The 21,179-nt window shown below is 40.9% G+C and overlaps 1 protein-coding gene across 7 annotated transcripts in view; it reads left to right on the top strand.

The window, feature by feature from the left end:
• The window catches only part of ptprma (protein tyrosine phosphatase receptor type Ma), a 244,746-nt gene that overhangs the window by 94,910 nt on the left and 128,657 nt on the right, over positions 1 to 21,179 (top strand). For all 7 annotated transcript variants that reach the window (XM_070541591.1, XM_070541590.1, XM_054742532.2 and 4 more), the window contains exons 6-7: positions 217 to 391; positions 7,433 to 7,726. In XM_070541591.1, the coding sequence (XP_070397692.1) occupies positions 217 to 391; positions 7,433 to 7,726 (469 nt within the window). The remainder of the gene's footprint in view (positions 1 to 216; positions 392 to 7,432; positions 7,727 to 21,179) is intronic.

Genomic DNA, 21,179 nt, shown 5'->3' with positions numbered 1-21,179 from the left:
TGTGTGTGTGTGTGTGTGTGTGTGTGTGTGTGTGTGAGTGAGTGAGTGAGAGAGTGATAAATGTGTTCCTACAATCATCCACCAATGGGATGGATCGGACACGAACCGTCACAAGAGCAAACGAGTACCCTGAACCGGAGTTTTAAAAACCCACAAGGTCAGGCGTTTTTCCTTACTGAACCTTTCTGAGTCTCTCTTGTCTGTTTGTCCAAACAGGGCATCGGTGGACGGGAGGCCCCGATGAAAGCCACTAAACCTTGGAACAACCGCCGCTTCATAGGCACTTTCGACGTAGAGAACACGACCAAGGGCGATTCGGGCCGTTACCGCTGCATTGTCCACTCAGACAAAGGAGTTGGAGTGTCCAATTATGGCGAACTAACCATAAAACGTGAGTATTGGTTCCAGAGCGTATAAAAACTAAAACACAAGCTACTAAACGCTGGGCTGTTTTCCATCCACATGACCTCCATCCAGCATAACAGGAGATAAACAGGAAACGCGGCGTGTTTTTTTAAATGAAAACGTCCTCTGATGGTGCACTGAAAACACAAGCTTTTTTTGTTTGATTTGTTATCTGCAAGACTTTAATACTTCCCCTTTTAAAGGTTGTCCTTGATTGAACACAATTCCAGCTAAAAGATCACAAAGGCAAGCGGCAGCAGGGTTTACAGTAACCTCTGATATTTCACTCCTGCAGTCATTTGATATGAATTTATGGAGTCGTCCAAAGCTAAATCTTGCAAGGCCTCTCTTTCCGATGGCCCTATAGCCCAGTAATGGCCTTCTATATTTCTTCACCTCAATTTTCTCCCTGTGCTCTCAATTGGATTTACTGCCTGAATTTTTTTTACCCTTCCCTTTTTTGTCTCTAAGCTTTATGTGATTGATAGGTTTAATCCTGCCTGTCCAGATCGAGGTCTGTCAATCATGCGCGAATGGCCGGGCCCAGACACAGCAGAGTGTAAGAGGAAGATAAAGTCTCTCTGCCTGCGTGTATCAGTGGGTTTCAGCGGTGTACTCAGAAAATTTACTGACAAACTGGGGGCACTGGAGGAGAACACTTGTGCATAAACACGACTGCTAAATTGCTTCCTCACAAATGCTGCAAAGCAATATTTTTGCTGATCTTTGCTTTAAACATGTTACAAATTAGTTAGCGTGGTTAGTGCTTATAACTCACCCCAATTTAAATTTAAATTCCAAGCAGGTTTCACACCTCGGTGACTTTGACGTAAGGCGACTCGTTCAGAGAGGAAAAGGCGTTTTCACACTTGTAAGTGCCGCACATAAAATCTGATATCTCCTCTTATCATACGAGTCATAAAACAACTAGCAGCAGATCTGAGCCGTAAATCCCGCTCTGAATATGCATTCTCCACGTCTGTGACTCGGTTTGGAGGAGTGACGGTGGAGTGGTTTCTGTGGATTACGAGCCCTCCCCTCATTATCATATGCTGCCTTTTTTCCTCAACAGAAGAAGAATGAATGCTTGATTATCCCAGATAATCACTTCTGCTTTTCATGCTAGTGTTCTGTCAGATTTATGCGCCTGTATTGCAAGAGCATTGCATGTATTTCCAGAGTTCTGAGCAGACAGGCCCAGTGCAGGACCCCTTCACACCCGTGTTGATGAGCTCTCCTGCCGTGCAGCCAGCGGTTTTGAAAGGAGGATAATTATTCCCTGGCTGTGTTTTTTCTATTTTGGGGGCTTGTTAAAATCACCTGGAGCTCTCGCTGAGCTCTAAAGTTGTGCTCTGGGCCAACTGAAGGATGTCAAGGTTGCAGACATGTCGGCGCTAATGAGAAAAGCCACCAAAAATCTAAGTCTGACCAGTCCTGCTCTTCGTTTTCCCCCCTCCACCTTTTCTCATATCAGGAGGAGATCAATTTTTTAGCTGCTGCAGCCCAATTAGGAAAGCGCCCAACATAATGAGTGGCTCGAGCATCTTAGCAAGAGGCTCAGTGGACGTAACGGCCAAATGGAAGATGGATTTATAAACACTGAAGTCAAGCTAATCTAAATTCGGCACTGAGTGGCAGCTCTTATTATTGCTCTCTGTGTGGTGGACAAAACGAATGTGGGCTGTGTGTTTGCTCTAAAGCCAGGATCCCACTAGGCTGTCACTGTTGGCGACTAGTCGGACAAACAAGATTGCAAGAAAATATGCAGATTTCTGTCTGGTATTACATTGATCTGGAACATAAGACATGTTTACAAGAAGTTTTTCACATACCCCCCCCCCCCCCCCCCCACACACACACACAAAAAGCTGCAACAACTGAGCAAAATTTCCTGTTGCAATTTAGTCACAAACTGTCTTTAAGTCTTATTTGTTTGCGATCGCTCCTTCTCGTGCTTGCAGCTTCTTCACCAACCCTTCCGGAGGGTATCTTGATTTTCTTGTACTTTCAGACACAATAAATTTAGAAGGCTGCAAATACAAACAGTAAATCTCCCTTAAAGAAGATGAGAGGTTCATCCATCTGGGAGGGGCTAGAAGTAGATGCTCCTCCACATCAAGAGGAACCAGTTGAGGTGGCTCAGGCATCTAGTTAGGACGCCTCCCTGCTGAAGTAATGGGCACATCCAACCAGGATGAAGCCTGAAGAGAGACCCAGGACACGCTGGAGGGAATATGTTTCTCGGCTGGCCAGGGAACGCCTTGGGATTCCCCCACAGGAGCTTGCCCAAGTGGCTGGGGAGAGGGAAGTCTGGGCCTCTCCGCTTAGGCTGCTACCCCCACGACCCTACTCCGGATAAGTGGATGAAAATGGATGGATGGAATAAAAGCCCAGCAATGAGAGAATTGGATCCTGCATCTTGATCTATTAAATTTCGTCCACAAATATTGATATACTTAGGACATTTAGGAAAGTTGTCACCTTCAGTCGCAGCTGATATATGCAAGTAGCGTATAAATGAGTATGAAAAATGTTTTTACTTGCTTTTTAGTAAAAATGCAGGTGATTTTTTTTCACTTTTAAATAGTTTTGTAATCTGAATACAGGTGAATCTTGAAAAATTTGAAAATCTCTTAAAAGTTAATTCATGTCAGTTATTCAACTTAAAAGGTTAATAATCTATGAGACTGTGGCTTACAGCTCATGAAAACCCAAATTCAAAATCTCAGACAAATAGAATATTGTGAAAAGTGTGAATATTCTAGGCTCAAAGTGTCACACTCTAATCAGCTAATGAATCCAAAACCCCTGAAAAGGGTTTCTGAGCCTTTAGATGGTTTCTTCTAAGTTGAATTACTGAAATAAATGGACGCCTGCACAATATTCTAATTTCTCGAGTTTGTTCCTGTATGTTTAGGGTTAACAAAGAAATATTATGGTCTTAATATTTTCATTGGAACTTCATACTGTAAAAGAAAAATCACTTAATCTTGAAAAATGGCTGTAATTGCAGTTGGCGTCCCAGTTTTATGGCACTTATGATGGTATAATTGCAGGTTCAGGTACAAGTCTGTGCGTGAGTATTTTTCTGGTGTATGTGTGTTTGCATGCATTTGTGCGCCTCTGTTATGGCAGGCAGCTGAAGCAAGACGCAGCTGTCGCTGGGCCGTCTGCCTGTCTGGTCAGCATCATGACAACAGCTGCTCACTGACCCTGGGTTTACCGCTGTCATCTGCGCACCGTCAACCACTTCCAGCTAATGCCGATCTCAATGCGAACACCTTTCTGAGGCCTCGCTGCTGTGAAGCTGTCGAAGGAGGCTTGCACACTGAGAAAAGAGTTGTTAATATTCTGAGGTGTTTAAGAACTTGAGTGTTTTTCACACCAGTACGCTTTTATTTGCCGTGCTTCTGCTAGGGCTGAGCACAGAATTACTGCACCTACAGAAATTACCCCAGTAAGCTGCTGTTGTTTACTGAAACAGTAACTTTCCAGAGTTTAACTAAACACTTATTTGTTATGATTCAGATTGGATTTATTGAACTTTTAAGCAACAACAAAATACATCTAAACAGCAGAAATGCCAACATGATCAGCTCTGAGGTTTGGTAGGATTCCTCATAAGTTGACGTTTTCCAACAAAGTTGCTCTTAAATCATTTTGTATTATTTTGTGTGCGTGGCCTCTGTTAACCAGGCGGAGGTGAGTCAGCAGCAGGAAACGTGATGATATTTTCAGAGCCATTTGGTCTGATGCATCATACGACAGTAATGCACAATGAGTATGCTGGTAAATGTGCCAGTAAGCTCTGTTAGTTGAATCATGATGATTATTTGTGGGTAAGAATATGTTGTTGATCTCAGATGGATTTATTGTTCCCTAACTTCTTGTAACATGCGATTCTTATGATTTAAATCTATTTATAAAAATAAAAACTTACTTAAACGGCAATTTGCAAGAATGACATCCTGTCAGATCTATTTATTGTTCAGAAATATTATGAGAGGCTACAAATTTGATAATTCTTGGGGCGAAAAAAAGATTGTTCACCAAATAAAGAAAAACAAAAAAAAAACCAACACATTTTAAAAGGCTGAGGTGCTTTTATGCTATTGTTTATCTTTTTAAAGAAAAGAAGAAAAACCTGAATAGCTTAAGAAACCTTTTCTTTGTGTCCTTTGGAAGTTGGATTTATCAGTCTCCTCGTTAAGAGATATTTATAAATGGAGGCAGAGATGCGTCTTATTGCTAGAAAGTGTTTCTTTTGTTGCTTAACTCATTAAACCCATCGACAGACACAACCAACCATAAAAGGCCATCGGATCAAGCCAGAGGTTTAACCCAGATTTTGGACCTCTTTTTTTTTTACATCATGATCCAACATGCAGACTAGTTCAACGTGGATTAGTTGGTTCGCTTTAGGTGATGTTGTCAGCTTGGATTAGAAGGAGTTTAGGGACATCGGGACATGTTGTTGGCCATGTCGTTCTACTGCAGGGGTGCCCATCCTGATCCTGGATGGCCGATATCCAGCATGTGTGTTTCAACACAATTGATTTCAATCAGCAGGACAGGTGATTAATAGGCTTCTGTAGAGCCTGATGAGCTTCTGCACAGGTGATTCAACCACTGAATTTAGTGGGTTGGAGCAGAGAAACCCCTTAAACACGCTGGATACTGGCCCTCCAGGACCAGGACTGGGCACCCCTGTGAGATGCCTGAAAAATAAACAAGATATTAGAACTGTTGTTAGCTGTAAATCTAAGCTTTTTGTTGATTCAATGTCAAAAAAGTCTAAAATATGTGAGAGAGCCTTTGTTTAGTTGGATCTATAAACGAACCAAATCAATGCATTAAGCAAAAAGTTCAAAAACATTGGAGATGCAGGAACTGCCACTCTTCACTGAGAATAAAGGCTACTTCCACACACCTCAGAAGATTCCACTAACAATCTTGTAAATGTTACCTTTCAGCTGTCTATAGTGTCTAAAAAACAATCCTGAAAAATATCCCCAAGGCAGGCCTAATTTGTGTGACATTTCAAGAAATCTCATTAAATCAGAAATGGCACAAGGTTTAAGCAAGATTAGACAAATATTGTGACATAAAAGAGATAAGGTCATGTTCGAGGTTGTCATTTAGCACCACGTTTATCTGGCAGGACTGCAGAGAAAAACTCTGTGTGTGTGTGTGTGTGTGTGTGTGTGTGTGTGTGTGTGTGTGTGTGTGTGTGTGTGTGTGTGTGTGTGTGTGTGTGTGTGTGTGTGTGTGTGTGTGTGTGTGTGTGTGTGTGTGTGTGTGTGTAAAAAACGAGTATTTATATTTATAATAATCAGAGCAGAGCTACAGCAGACACTTGGACAGTTCGGTCTGCAGAACAACACTTACGAGTCTCACATTGAAACACAATTGTCACACAGTGTGTAGATTTCAGAGTTTTTTGTTGTTAGATGCATCTTTTCAAATCTACAAATATTTAACAGCTATAGAGTTTTATTTATCTTTGTTGCTGGACATTTTTGCACTCACTTTTGTGTTTGAGTTTAGTTTTTAGAGTAAACCGCCAGTGCTAACACTGATTGATAAACATGAGCAAAGTGTCTCTAGCTACTTTTGTTGTTTAACAAATATAATATTCCCTTTCAACGCCTGCCAGGAAGTCATGATTAGATTTGAAAGCCCTGCCCACTTCTCCGCAAACAATCAGAGCTTGAAATATTAGCACCAAATACTGTATTTAATCATTGCGAAATTTTATAGAAATAATATCTATTCATGTAGAAAAACCATGTGAATAAGCAGAAATCAACTCTAAATCAAATCAACTCCTGGAGAGAATCATGAGGTGTAGTTTCATTTTTAACACATGGGTTTACATGGAGGGGCGGGGCTAAATAAATTATACTGCAGTCAGTTGGAGGGGGTGGGGCTTACATTAGTTCCAACTTCAATGTTTACTTTGATTCTTTGTCTAATTACACATTATGTATATGAATAATTTAAAATAAATATTTACCAACACACGACACATTACACAATGCAAGATGATCTGATTTTTACGGTGATACAACAAACTTTATTTTAGTGTTTTTTAATTGCTTTACTCTTGGTTTGATAAAAAAAGACATTGCATTTAAATGTCCTGCAAAAGTAAATAAATACATTAATTGCATCTACTGGACTTGATCTGAAGTTGATTGGTCTGAAAGATTCTGCATTAATCAGATTTTTACTCTGCATTCGATCTGTAAAACAGCCGTTCTCGACATCATTTCTAACACAAATAACTGCTAAATAAATATTTTAAATGTAAGTAAAACTTAAATGTTTATATTAATTTCACATATAAATAATTGATAATGCTAAACAATACAAACTGCAGAGAATAAATTATTTAAATGTTTTTAAGAAAAATGTGACTTATTTTGTTAGCTGACTTTTTTTTGTTCATTTTTACCAGCAGTCTCTCAAAAGGACACGTTTATGTTTTAACTCTAACCAATCCTTTCATTTACATTAAAAAAATCTATCTCAGTCATGATTTGAAGGTTCAAACCAGCTTCTGAATTGACATAAAACGTGACAAACACAGCAGCTGTCAATAGCTTGAAAAGTTTCAAAAGGAGTCCTCTGATTGAAATCAATACAATGTTCAATAGGTAGAAAATCTGCTCTGGTCCGTCTCACTTACACTTCCTTTTAAAGTCTCTTGTTGTCTTTAAAAACACGTTTGATTGCATGACTCGCTGCACGGACGATGGTGAGATATTCTATTCATCAAGTTGAAGCTATTGATTGGCTCATGTTTGAATACCTTGATTATTGGGAAAAAAGAAGACATTCTTTGTAGTATTTTAGTTTTTTGATCTGGTTGATTGTTTAAAAGCAAACATTGAATGTTCTTTGTGTTTTTAATCAGTTTAGTTTTTTCATTTTTGTACAAACTAAAACATAATTATTTTCAAGACTGATGCCGTTGAACTCTTATTGCTTACATTTCTAATATCTGACAAACTTATTCCCTTAGAGCCCCCAGTTCCCATTGCACCACCCCAGCTGACTGCTGTTGGAGCTACATACCTCTGGATTCAGCTAAACGCCAACTCCATCAATGGGGACGGTCCAATCATTGATCGGCAGGTGGAGTACCGCACTGTGTCGGGTACCATGTATGACCTGCAGCCCGTCGATAAGACCACACACAAGATCGGCCACCTGGATCCAGACACTGAGTACGAGATCAGCGTTCTGCTGACCAGGCCTCTGGATGGGGGCACCGGAGCTCCTGGACCTCCTCTGCGCGCCAGAACAAAATGTGCAGGTGAGACCAAAACACGATTAATAACAGAGGTAAATAAACATTTAGTTAGTGTATGAGTCATGCAAGAGTTTAAAATTCAAAGCTGTTTTTGTGTCAAGCTGCTTAACTTTTCTGCCTGAGGGGAGGAGGATGAATAGGGTGGGCTGGGTGGGTGGAGCTTACATGTGAAACTTAAAAAAATGAGAATAAATTGCAAAGTTTGTTTATTTTAGTAATTAAACTTAGACTGAGATACCATCTAAAGGCTCAGGAACCCTCTGCAGGTGTTTTGAATGAATAAACTTGTAATGTCCAGAAATGGTCAATTTTCACCTACATATTGACCTACATGCCACTGGTCATCTGCAGACCTAATTCTATTCTCTAAGGTGGATTTTACACTCTATCTTCCTAAAAGCCCAGAAGGATACTGCAACCTTGTTGACATTTCAGGAGGAACACGTTTTCAGCCTGTGTTCCCAAACAAAGCCTTCTTTGATAACACAGCAGGAGTGCCCACTCTCTATTATAGGAGGACTGCTTCAGCTTATATGAGTTGATCATTCATAAAATGAAATTAACAGATGTTATATGGCCAATAATAACGTTTCAATGATCTTGAATTACTGAAAGTATGAAATGAATTTTTACATAGATTGATTTGTATATGTATGGTTATCAGTAATCAGTAATGTTTGAAATGACAAGGCAATTGTCACCTGCACCAAAACACAAGGACAAAAAGTTAAGTTAAACTCATACATAGATGTTTCTTTACCCAGATCAGAGCATCCGGCATCTCAAGAAGGCGTGATGTCTGAGGTTTTCTTGGTAACATCGCTTTACATGGCACGCTCCGATTGGCCAATTAAATCATAAAATGATAATATTAAAACAGAATCACATTCAGCAGTCGCATTCCATCTTTCCATCATTCAACATTCAGTTCTAGAGAGCGCTACGGAACAGCCGTCCGGAGCGAAGCCTCTTTAACCCTGAGCATTTTTGGCAAGCTGCCAAAACCCTGTTCAAAGTTGCCTACCGCTGACACAGCAAATGGTTCCTGCAGAACAAAGCTGATGCAAGATTACTTAAGAATCCATTAGAGACGCAAACTAGTTACAACCTGTCGTGACCTGGAGACGACTCTGGACTGACCTGGTAGTACTGCGGGTTTCCTGCGGACTTCAATACCTTGGGGTCACCCGACCCCCTGACATCTCGAATCCAAAAGAGAGTCTCCACTTGGGGTACGTAGATATGACAGATAGTGTCTTATGCCTTTTTGATAAGAATCAACTTCATAGCTCAACGCAAAACAAATTATTCCCTTTGACACCCAGAACCCAGTTCTTATAGATGTAAAGAAAATTGGCTGGCTCAGCCATATTGTAAAGAGAATTGGCTGGCTCAGCCATATTGTAAAGAGAATTGGCTGGCTCAGCCATATTGTAAAGAGAATTGGCTGGCTTAGCCATATTGTAAGGAGAAACTGTCTTTACTCAGTTATATTGTTAAGAAGACTCAAAGGTTGTTTTCATCGATAAACTGACGATAATATCTGTGTGTCTGTGTTTCAGTTCAATGAGGAAACCAGTTTGACAATTAAAAGTTTTAATTCTTCAAATTAAACTAATGATTTTGAAATTGACAAACAGGAAATAACAATCAACATTGGCAACTTGTGGGACAATCTTTAACAGTTGATATGCTGTTCTTACTCAAATAGACCTTCTGTTGGTGAATGAAGATTGAGAGTAATAGGATGTGGTTATGGATGCGTGGGTGTGCAAAGTCGTGAGGATTGAACATGAGGTGAGATGGATGCGTGTGTGAGTCTGATTTTGCTTCAGGAAGAACAGGTGTCTGAGTGAAGTGATGGTTTGGATAAACTTAGGTCTTATCAGAGAACTGCATCAAACGCTAAACACCGTGCTCTGTCTCACCGAACTCTTGTGGACCCTCTTTCGGATCCGGGCCGTGGAGGATGTTGTGGTTCATCCAGATGACACCGGCGGCTGACAGGAGACGTAGGTGTCGAACGGAACTGGTCCAGAGTTGCCCTCGGTACACGTGGATGGTAGAGCATTTTGTCGATGCGCTTTCTTAAGTTAATTCACTCAGAAATCAAAAGACTCGGTAATGAGTCTGCGTTAGAAGTTGCGATTCAGCTATTCTGCCTGGCTTGGCAGGAACAGCGTGAGAGAAGGGGGGGAAGAAACGAGCCAACCGGCTCCCCCCCTTTCAGCGGTTGTTCACACGTCCTCTCTCTTTTGTTGTCAAGCACGAACTGAAATCATAAGACTGAAACTTACCAAAAGCCTTTCTCCTCTCAAAGCAAAACATGTGCGTCAGCAAATGTGTTTGGAGTTTACTGTGAGAATCTGTGTGTGGGTGTGTGTGTGCTTGAGTGTGTGTGAAGGTCGATAACAAACACCCTCAAACATAAATATATTTAAGTATGGATTCATTAATCTCTTATAATTACCCAAAGCCTAAGAATCATTCATTTGATTAAAACACATTTATAATGAGCAAATTGATGATTAAACTTTTAACATTCAAAACAAGAAAAGGAAGTTTAAACTTTATGTTTTGACTTGTTCTGGGTACAACTCATGGAAACACGTCTTCTGGACGCTGCAGGTGGCAGATGTTATGGTTTCCTCCCAGACTCGCTGGCGTTCAGGTCTTTATCTGTGGGTGAAAGTTCTCAGCGACCCAGCTTTGACCCAGCTGAGTCCAACACCACCTTTGTGACAGAAAACCCATATTTCCTCACGTTACATAGATAAAATCACATTCACACATAGACACCATACATCACATTTCATCCACTTAGATCCATCCATCACAGTAATATTAGTTAACTTGTCATGTTTTAATTGTTTGGAAAATAAATTTACTTTTTATAAACCTGACTCTTTCCTTGAATTAAGATGAAGTGTTCTACTATCCCTGAATAAACAAAGAATCCTAGAATCTTCTGATTAAACATCCAAAGACCAAGCAGGTTGATATTCTATATTTATATAGAGTATCACAGCTTATTGGTCATAAGTAGAGCTAATAAATTAGGCTTTAAAGCACTAGACTTACCAACCCCTACAAACTGATACGAGTGACACTTTGAATCCAGAATATTGAACCTATCTATCTCATATATTAGTTTCACATTTGAAGTTCAACTAATTAAATAAATGAACTTTCACACAATATTCTAATTTTTCATGTTTCACCTGAGTCATAGCTGTGATTGTGCTTCATGTGAGCCTCAGACAAATAAGCAATTAGAAGGTCCTAAAATACTTGAATACAACAGTAAATGGCCTGTGTTTTATATAGCGCCTTCTAGAGTCCTGGAACCCCTCAAGGCGCTTTACAACACAATCAGTCATTCACCCATTCACACACACATTCACACACTGGTGGGGATGAGCTGCAATGTAGCCACAGCTGCCCTGGGGCGCGCTGATAGAGGTGAGGCTGCGAGCACTGGTGCCACCGGTCCATCCGACCACCACCAGCAGGCAACGTGGATTAAGTGTCTTGCCCAAGGACACAACGACAGAGAAAGACTGAGCGGAGCTCGAACCTGCAACCTTCCGATTACGGGGCGAGCACTTAACTCCTGTGCCACCGTCGCCAACAGTGGGGAAGGTTTCTGTAAAAATAAGAAATAAAATCAAGGACGGGTAATACATGTGACTAATAATGTGAGTGCATACCACACTCCATGAATTAGAAAGAAAATCAAATAATTTAACAAAGATAAAAACAGATTTCATATTTAAAAGGTGAAAGAGCACTTGACCTCAGATCCTTTTATAATTAAGTTTCTTTTTGCTTTGCAGTTTTGTAAATCTTTCAAATAGAAATAAAAATATTCAACAACTATTATTTGTCTCAAATCTTTTATAAGTATTGGTAATAAATTAAAGAAAATTAGAGAGATGGTGTTACAGCTCCAAATTATAACACTTCCCCCACCGTGCTTCACAGTGGGAAAAAGACGCCTTTCCATAAATGTTGCAATTTATGTGCGTGAAATGTCTGTTTACTGATGCCAGACTACTTGTCTGAGGTTTTGTTTAAAGAACAGGTTCACTGTGAAATCAATTTTTACTTATTTTAAAAAAGAGCAGTCACTTTGAGTTCAACATACAGGCTGACTGTGAAATCACTCTCCTACACCTATAATATTCTCCTACATATATCTCCTGCATTAGCCTCTGATAGAAAATAGACAGAAAAAACGCTCAGCTCAGAAAAGCCTGACTGATCTATATTCTACTGTCACTTAAACATTCATGGACTCACCCATCTTGGCTGGCGACAGGGCAGACTGTTGTTGGTTCAGTGTCCAGGTAACAGCAGAAAATGTCTTGACTAGTAGAAGCTAACTATTAGCATTAGCAACTCTAATGCATAGCAGAACTCCTCCAGGCTTGTGTTATTTGTGGAAATAAAACATCAACGTTGCAGAGAAACAGAGTCAGTGGTAGAGTCACATTGCTGTTAGCCAATCAGAGAAGAGATATCAGGAAGTAAGACTCAATCATGCCATCTTCTGCCACTTTCTCCTCTGGCTGACTTCTATGTCCTCAAACAGGCACACCAGAACTTTATTCCCCCAGAGAACGACTTAACAGGCATTCATTCCTACTAGAGACTACTGAAAATATATTAAAATATGAGTTAAGTAGATTTCTAAATATTTGATTGCATATTACATTTTATAACTTTTTATGAATGATATGTTAGCTTGGCCAGTTGAGGTGGCTTGGGCATCTGGTCAGGAGGACTCCTGGACACCTCCCTGGTGAGGTTTTCCAGGCACGTCCAACAAGTAGGAGGCCTAAAGGAAGACCCAGGACACGTTGGAGGGACTACGTCTCTCACCTGGCCAGGGAACGCCTTGGTAATTCCCTGGAGGAGCTGGCCCAAGTGGCTGGGGAGAGGGAAGTCTGGGCCTCTCGACTTAGGCTACTGCCCCCGCGACCCGACTCCGGATAAGCGGATGAAAATGATGGATGGATGGAAGTTAGCTTATTCGTTACATGTCTCTTGATGTGCCTAAACGTTGACAGGACTAGCTTAGGGAGTTCTCTTTAAATGCTGCGATGAGATTTTGGAAAGTTTGCATCACTCTGCCCATTGGCAGAATCGGTTCTTACAGCCAGTTTATTTGACATTTCTGCATGATGTTGCATCTAAAGTAAAGTTCGTGCGAAAGCCAGTGCTGGTTCTGCAAGTGAAAAGTCACTTCTGCTCTTTTATTTGTTTAAACAAACTTAGGCTGAAGCTGAAATGTACAAACAGTAAATATTTCATTTTGTATTTAAGTAGGACCTTAAATCTAAAGTTTTTATCATTAGAGCTTTATGGTTAACAGCAGAGTGGAGATCATTTTTATGGACCGTTTTCTATATGAAGGAAAGAAGGGTCATAACAGTCGCTTGATAAGGACAGTTGTGCTTTTACAACATGAAATAAAACAAAATGAGTGAGTTCTGTTTTATATAGCTTGTTAGAAGTGGGGCAAAAAGATTCAAATTATTAGATGTGTTTTTTACATGTGCTATAATTTTCTATTTTATTCATTTATGTATTAGGGAGTGTCTTTGCAAACGTGACGAACTAGAAAAACATACTTATCTGATGCTGTTTGACTTTTCTCCTCCTCCTCCTGGGTCAAAAGAATACAACCTTAAAACAAAATATATCAAACAGGATTATTTTTTCTCGTGTTCTGTATTAAACGCGCTAACCTGAACACCTCAGAAATAGAAACACACCCCGCTTGCCTAACGACACTTATTGCATTGGAAAACTGTTTCAATGGCAGCACTTTGCATGTTCAACGACTCTGTACTGCTTCAGAGGACAAAAGTGCTCCACTTGATTAACAAGAGAGCGAGATCCAGTTCTGTGTTAAAGAGTAGCCAAAGTAGGCCATTTATTCAGAACTTTCCCTTGATTATTTTATCATTATGGCCATAAGCTTGTTGTGCTGAAATTTATATCTTTTAAAATTTCTTCCAGGTTTTGGTTTTATTTATTTTATAAATCTTCCTCTTGATACAATGAGTGGTCAGCAGAAGTCAGTAGATGCCTAACCAGCTTTGGTAAATGTCTAAATTTCCCAGAATAGCCAGTTAACTTCATAATTAGTTTTCCGAAGCTCTTTGTACCACATTTAGGTGTTTTTTCTTTAAAAGATTTTTGGTATTGAGCTGGAGGAAGCTGAGGTGTAAGCTTTCTGCCCAACCAGGAAACCAGTTAAAGAGGCAGTAGCATGTAAAACAACACTTATATTGTTTTTTGGCGGGGGGATAAAGCACCTTATACTAGCACAGTGACCCAGTGGTAGAGTGTCTGCCCTGAGATTGGGACATTGTGGGTTCAAATCCACAGTTGGGCATGCCAAAAACTTTAAAAATGGGACCCAATGCCTCCCTGTTTGACACTCAGTATTAAGGAGTTTGACTGAGGGTTTAAACCACCTAATAGTTCTCAAGCGCGGCCGTGTCTGCAGCCCGCTGCTCCCCCAGGGTATGCGTCAAATGCAGAGAACTCATTTCACACACCAGTGTGACAACTAACCGGACTTTAACTTAGGTGGTAAAGCAGCACTTCCTAGCTTCTCAGCGGGTGATACGCTGCCAACTTAACCAAGGCTAATTTGAGCAGGGTTAATTCTGGTGTTGAGTTGAGGGACAGTTGTGAGCCCAAAGAAAGTTACTCATGCTTTCTAGAGACTCAAAGCCTAGTTTCTTAGCCTCGGTGAAGTTAGCAGCTCGAGACAGCAGTAGCTCAGGAGACAGAGCGGGTCTTAATTGGAAAGTTGCAGGTTCAATCCCAGCTCTGACCAGATAATGCTGCTGTTGTGTCCTTGGGCAAGACACTTAACCTGCCTTGCCTGCTGGTGTTAGGCAGGTCTCGCCTCTGTCAGTGCGCCCCGGTAAAGCTGTGGCTACATAGTAGCATGTGAATGGGTGGATGACTGATTGTGTTGTGAAGCGCCTTGGGGGGTTGTAGAAGAAGGCACTATACAGATGCAGGCCATTTACCATAGTGATCGCTCCAATGGAACCTCCACACCCCATAGCAGGGTTCTGGCTGGCCAGTCACAGCTCTATAGAGCTTTGAAACGGATAGAGCACAATAGTGGGTCAATCACAGTGCTCTATCAGCTTTGGGGGCCAATCAGGGCCCTCTATTTGTCTGGTGTGGAATGTGGTGCGACGGAGTGGAACAAGATGGCGCATTTGAAACGGCTTTTACATCAATTTTGGACTATTTGGACTTGGGCTTTATTAGAGTCTGGAGCAACTAGATGTATTGAAGTCCTTTATTTAGGAAAAGGATGTATTTTTGCATTCTTCAACAACGGACTCCGTCTTTAACCCACATGCGTTGCGGTGAGTACGTCACTTTGTTCGTTGTGCAGTAGCATGCGGAGATCATTTGAAAAACAACGGTGGAACCCGCCACACCATAACAATCGTAACTAGATCTTTGCCAGACTAAATAATATATTTTCCATACAGTTTCCAGTATTTACTGCTGATGTTTATGAACAAGTCCGTCTACCAGTTAGAGCTGAAAACCATCCGATTGCATGGGTACCTTCCTAACTACTCACTTGTTATGTTTGTTTTTCTTTCTATGCACCCTTTAAATGGATCAATTGAGCTTCCTAATTCATCAGCAACGCAGATTAATATCATGTAGAAAGCATAGTGGCAACTTAAACTCAGCTCATTACGTTGCTGCTGTGCTGCGAGGGAGTCAAACTCACACATAAATACTTTCTAGAACGCCTGATGATATTGTACCAGTTGCCCTTCTCACAACATTAACCAGCTAAATTCCCCTGCCGTACGAGGATGCCAACTTGAGGGACAAAACAAACCCAGGATCAGCAGTTTCCGGGGCTAATGCGGTTTGGTGTCCAGAGAAATGCTGATGAGAAGGAGAATGTTGTCCCCTCCAAGCCCAGGGAGCAACCCCGTCCCCCCGCTGTGAAGGTCGTGAGCTCATACATTTTTTGTCTGGTAGAGGGGGATGAATGGGCCTACCTGCACTGTCCCGCGAGTTAGACCCAGCATTGGCGAGCTGGGGAAGGGTGGGGGTTCCTGCCCTCTTCGTCATCCCGCCGGTCACAGTCAGGAAGATTGATGACTTCGCTTCCTGAAGTGTGTTTCAGGAAGCGGCTTTTGATCTCACCCAGGTCTCTGCTGGTCTTCACCACCGACAGGTCGGTACTCCGCAGCTCTCCTAATTGAACAGTTCAGACACACAGGGTCATGTGACGCATCAATGTTGATACAGACAGGGCCTGATCCCCCACCCCCCTCCACTCCTGATGGTGCTGCTGTCTGCGGCACTAATGAAAATCTGTGTCTACCATCTTTCACTTAATTATTCATATCTGTGCTTTGGTCACTTTGCAACATGAGCAATGTTTCTGATGACAGAACGTTTTATTTCAATCCTCTGAAAAATGGACAGAGTATAATGCAAGGACGCTGCTAATTCTGTTCTGAGGCAGGAGCGAAAAGAGGGCACCCTTGAAAGGTTTTCTTTCCCATGAAGCACTTCCATTACAATGTCGGTGAACAACAAAGAATGTTATATCCAAGGCTCTGGGATTGCTTCAGGGGTTATTTGTGACTTTCAAGGATTTGCAGGGTGATAATTCAGCAGACCTTCTTGTCTTCCCTCTGTTAATGTTGTTCTCAGTTTAGTAGTTATCGTTTCCACCCTCTCCTGCTACACTGGCCGTGTTTCTGGAACTAAAAAAAAAAAAAAAAAAAAAACAACACTCCCACCCCCCTTCCATGTGAATTTTGTTTAGTGTGAAATTGTTTACCACTCGAGAATGCTTCATGCTCTGAGAGTGCAGTTTAAAAGAAGACACGGGTTTATCAGGTACTGCCCCGGGATCACAGCACGCGGTGCCCTGAAATTCAGCCATATTACTGCGAGAAAACCTCACACAAAGAGACCATTTCCAGCCCACGCGGTGAAGCAAGATAAGAAAGCCTTAAACAACTGCTCCTCCGTGGTCTGAGCTGAGATCTGTGTGGAAAACTGAGCAGCATCTCTATCAGCTTCAATGGTGGGTGATTCTTCGATGTAGCCGTGGAAGATGACAGTCTGAATAAAGTCTGCACCAGTCATGTTCTGATAGACATTTGCTATGATGAAGGAGAGATAATTCCAGACATGCTGTGATTTGAGATGAACAGTGTGGCGGGCTGTCCTGTGGGTCTCATCCTCGTCCTTTTTGGCCTTTGGTGCCCCGCTGGCTCCTGTGTGCTTTAAAAATGGCAATGCATGATGTCCATGCTGGGTCCAAACACCTGCTCAGACCCCAGCCTCTGCCAAATCCACATCTCCATCTATAAGTTGCCTCCATCTGCGCCCCGCTGCCTCGTGGGAGTCGTCTCATCTGTTTGTTTTCACTTTGCCACTCTGTTGCGCTGAGTGCTATTAAACACAAGGGAATCGACATTAATCAGGGATCATCCCTCTCCGAAACACTTGTGTATAACGATGGAGAGCAGGGAGGAGGTGCATAATTAGGTTCCATGCACCAAGGTTGGTTATTTGCATGTAGCCTCCTGGTTAATTAGTCAACAATTTCAGTGCAAATAGACAAAAATAAATATGTTTCTGTCTCATTAACTGTATTTCATATAAGGTAAAACAGCTAAATGATTAAATCTCTCCTCTTAAAGGTGTAGTTCACCAAGAAACCATTTTTTAATAATTATTTTTGATTATAATCCGTTACTCTTAGTTTTTTGGGCAGGCTGAACATGAAAATAGTCTCCTATACCTACTCCTGCATTAGCTTCTGAAAGAAAATAGACAATCGGTCTCTTGAGCGCAATCATACTGGCTGACTTAGTTTTAGCTTTCGGAATCAGCCGATAATGTCTCAGCTAGCAGACGCTAACCATTGGCTTTCGCAAATCAACCACTTAGCAGAAGCTCCTCCAGGCTTGTGTTATATGTGGAGATGAAACATCAATGTTGCAGAGCAAACAGAGTCAGTGTTGTTATCCAATCAGAGGTAAGATGCCCAAATATCAGGAAATAAGCCTCCAAATCCTGCCATGTTAACCTCTCCTCTGATGATGCAGGCCTATCGGGCTGATGCAGGTGCTTCTGGGCTTCCCCCACCCCAAGTATGGCTTGCAAGGCATTCATTCCTACCAGAGAATACTACAAATTTATTGATTAAATGAGATGCCCACAACTTTAATGTTTTATTACAAAAAATATATATATATTTTAAAATTTTATTAACTATGTGATCTTAAAAGCTTAGAAATCCTGCAGAAAAATCTTCTCTTACATGATCATCACGTGTGACCCGAGCAGTTAAACATCTGCTGGTTCCATTCATGAAAAAAAAAAAAATCTGAGTTTTCTTTTACGCCTTCAAACCCTGCAGAAAAATGACCTGGAGAAATAAAAAAATAAATAAAAAACCATTCACATTAATTCCATTTTGATATTTTTTCCAGCATTGTTCAGCCGTCAAAGAGGTCTTTGAAAAGTGCAATCCATGAAATAGAAGGGCTTTTTTTTCCGAATGTACACTTAATATGTCAAGGGCCCATTTAATAGACATGAAGATTTAATGACCTGACTCAAAGGATAAGATAGTTAGAGCTCTGGTTATATTAGGATCTGAAAGTATTCACATCGCTTTTTTTTCCCCCACTTTGAAGAGTTTGTCAGAGTTGAGCCGTAGCTTGTTGCTTTTGACAGATTTACAGGTAAAAATTCACCTTTTTGCTCAACAAGACTCCAGCTCAGTGCAGTTTAGTCAGTGGGCTTTTTATTTTTATTTTTTTGTTGCCTATTGAATTTAACAGAGCTTTAAAATGTTTATATTATGGTTATGAATGTAGGGGCATAATTAGGTGAGGCATTTGGCATCAACATAGGTAAAGATGGACAACTCATCTCTGTTCCTTCTTCAAAGTCAAGTCAAAAAGTTTTATCTGTGTGTTTCTAGATGGAGTTAGTATGTTCTCCCAGTGCATGCATGGCTTTTCTCTGCTCACTTTTCTTCTCACAGACCAAAAACATGTATGTTAGGTTAATTGGAGACTAATGTGTCCCTAAGTTTGAGTGAGTGTGTATGTGTTACTGGTTGTGTGTATCGTGTGTCCATGTGATGGACTGGGTACCTGTCCAGGGTGTCCCCCACCTCTCATTAGATGATTGCTGGTGATAAACATCATCTGTCTGCAACCCTAATGAGGATGGAGTGGTTCAGAGAATGAATGGGTTGATGGAAGGACTGGTGCATGGAAGAATGGATGGATGCATCAATGGATGGAAGGATGGGTGATTGGATGGATGGATAAAAGGATGGATAGATGGAAGAATAGTTGGAAGACTATGTTGCTCAATTGATAGAAGGGTGGATGGATGATTGGATGGATAGATAGATGGATAGAAGAATAGACAAATCAATGGATAGATGGTTGAACAATAGAAAGATGGATTGATGGCTAGAAGAATAGATGGATGGATGGATGGATGAATGGATGGATGGATGGATGCATCGATGGATGGATGGAAGATTAGAAAGATGGATAGATGGTTGGAAGAATAGATGGATGGTTTGTTGGAAGAATAGATGGATGGATGGTTGGAAGAATAGATGGATGGATGGTTGGAAGAATAGTTGGACAGATGTTTGGAAGAATAGATGATAAATGGATAGATGGATGGAAAGATGGATGGTTGGAAGAATAGATGGATCAATGGATAGATGAATGGATGGACTGAAGATTAGAAAGATGGATAGATGGTTGGAAGAAAAGATGATCAATGGATAGATGGATGGATAGATGGATGGAAGGATGGATGGATGGATGAATGGAGCAATGGGTGGTTGGATTGAAGATTAGAAAAATGGATAGATGATTGGAAGAATAGATGGATCAATGGATGGGTAGATAGAAGGGTGGATAGATGGAAGGATAGGTGGATGGATGAGTGGATAGAACAATGGATGGATGGAAGAATAGATGGATCAATGGATGGATGGATTGAAGATTACAAAGATGGTTGGAAGAATGGATGGATGGATGGTTGGTTGTAATAATAGATGGATCAATTGATGGATCGATTGATGGATGGATTGAAGATTACAAAGATGGATAGATGGTTGGAAGAATAGACGGATGGACGGTTGGTTGGAATAATAGATTGATCAATTGATGGATGGATGGATGGATGGATGGATGGATGGATGGATGGATGGATGGAAGAATAGATGATCAATGGATAGATGGATGGTTGGAAGAATAGATGGATCAATGGATGGGTAGATAGAAGGATGGATAGATGGAAGGATAGGTGGATTGATGATTGGATGGAACAAAGGATTGATGGAAGAATAGATGGATCAATGGATGGATGGATTGAAGATTACAAAGATGGATAGATGGTTAGAAGAATAGATGGATGAATGGTTGGTTGTAATAATAGATTGATCAATTGATAGAAGGTAGGATGTATGCATGGATGGATGGATAGATGGTTGGAAAAATAGATGGATCAATGGATGGGTAGATAGAAGGATGGATAGATGGAAGGATAGGTGGATGGATGGTTGATTGGAATAATAGATTGATCAATTGATAGATGATGGATGGATGGATGAATAGATGACCAATGGATAGTTGGATGTTTGGAAGAATAGATGATCAATGGATAGATGGATGGAAGGATGGATAGTTGGAAGAATAGATGGATCAATGGATGGGTGGATAGAAGGATGGATAGATTGAAGAATAGATGGATCAATGCGCGGATGGAAGGATGAATGGATTGAAGATTAGAAAGATAGATAGATGGTTGGAAGAATTGATTATCAATGGATAGAAGGATGGATGGATGCAAGAGAATGCATTTTATTCATAAGGAAAATGTTGCACAGCTCCATCTAAAACCAACACAAACCTCCAACTATGTGATGCAGTTATGTACCCTTTATTATTTCTCATCACAAATAATCAGAAAACAAAACATCTTATTTTTGGTATTTTGCTTCCAAAACAAAAACACTTTTGTTGGAGTTCCCCAAGGCCAACTGGATTTATGTTTCCTCGGTTCTCATGAAGGTATTTCAAAGTATTATTTTCTCACTTTTAGTCCAGTTCATGAAAGAGAAAAGCAGAAATCTTTTCCCAGATTACAGATAATTTGCCGTTCATCTCTGCGTCAGGACAACCGTTCCTAAAACTGCTCAAGGCTTCTTCACATTTCTGACTTTGAGAAACATCAAATCACCTGCTGAACAAAGCATCTGGTTTCTGTGAAGAAAGGCAGAATGATGATTAGTCTCTCAGTTTCACCCCCTCTCCTAGACGTGATTGAGATATAATCGGTTATGACGGTTGGGACTGAGCACATGCGCCTCTAAAGGGAAACT

This window comes from Nothobranchius furzeri, chromosome 11 (genome assembly GCF_043380555.1).
Source record: "Nothobranchius furzeri strain GRZ-AD chromosome 11, NfurGRZ-RIMD1, whole genome shotgun sequence".
In the NCBI taxonomy this organism is placed as follows: domain Eukaryota; kingdom Metazoa; phylum Chordata; class Actinopteri; order Cyprinodontiformes; family Nothobranchiidae; genus Nothobranchius; species Nothobranchius furzeri.
This window is presented reverse-complemented; position numbering and strand designations above follow the sequence as displayed.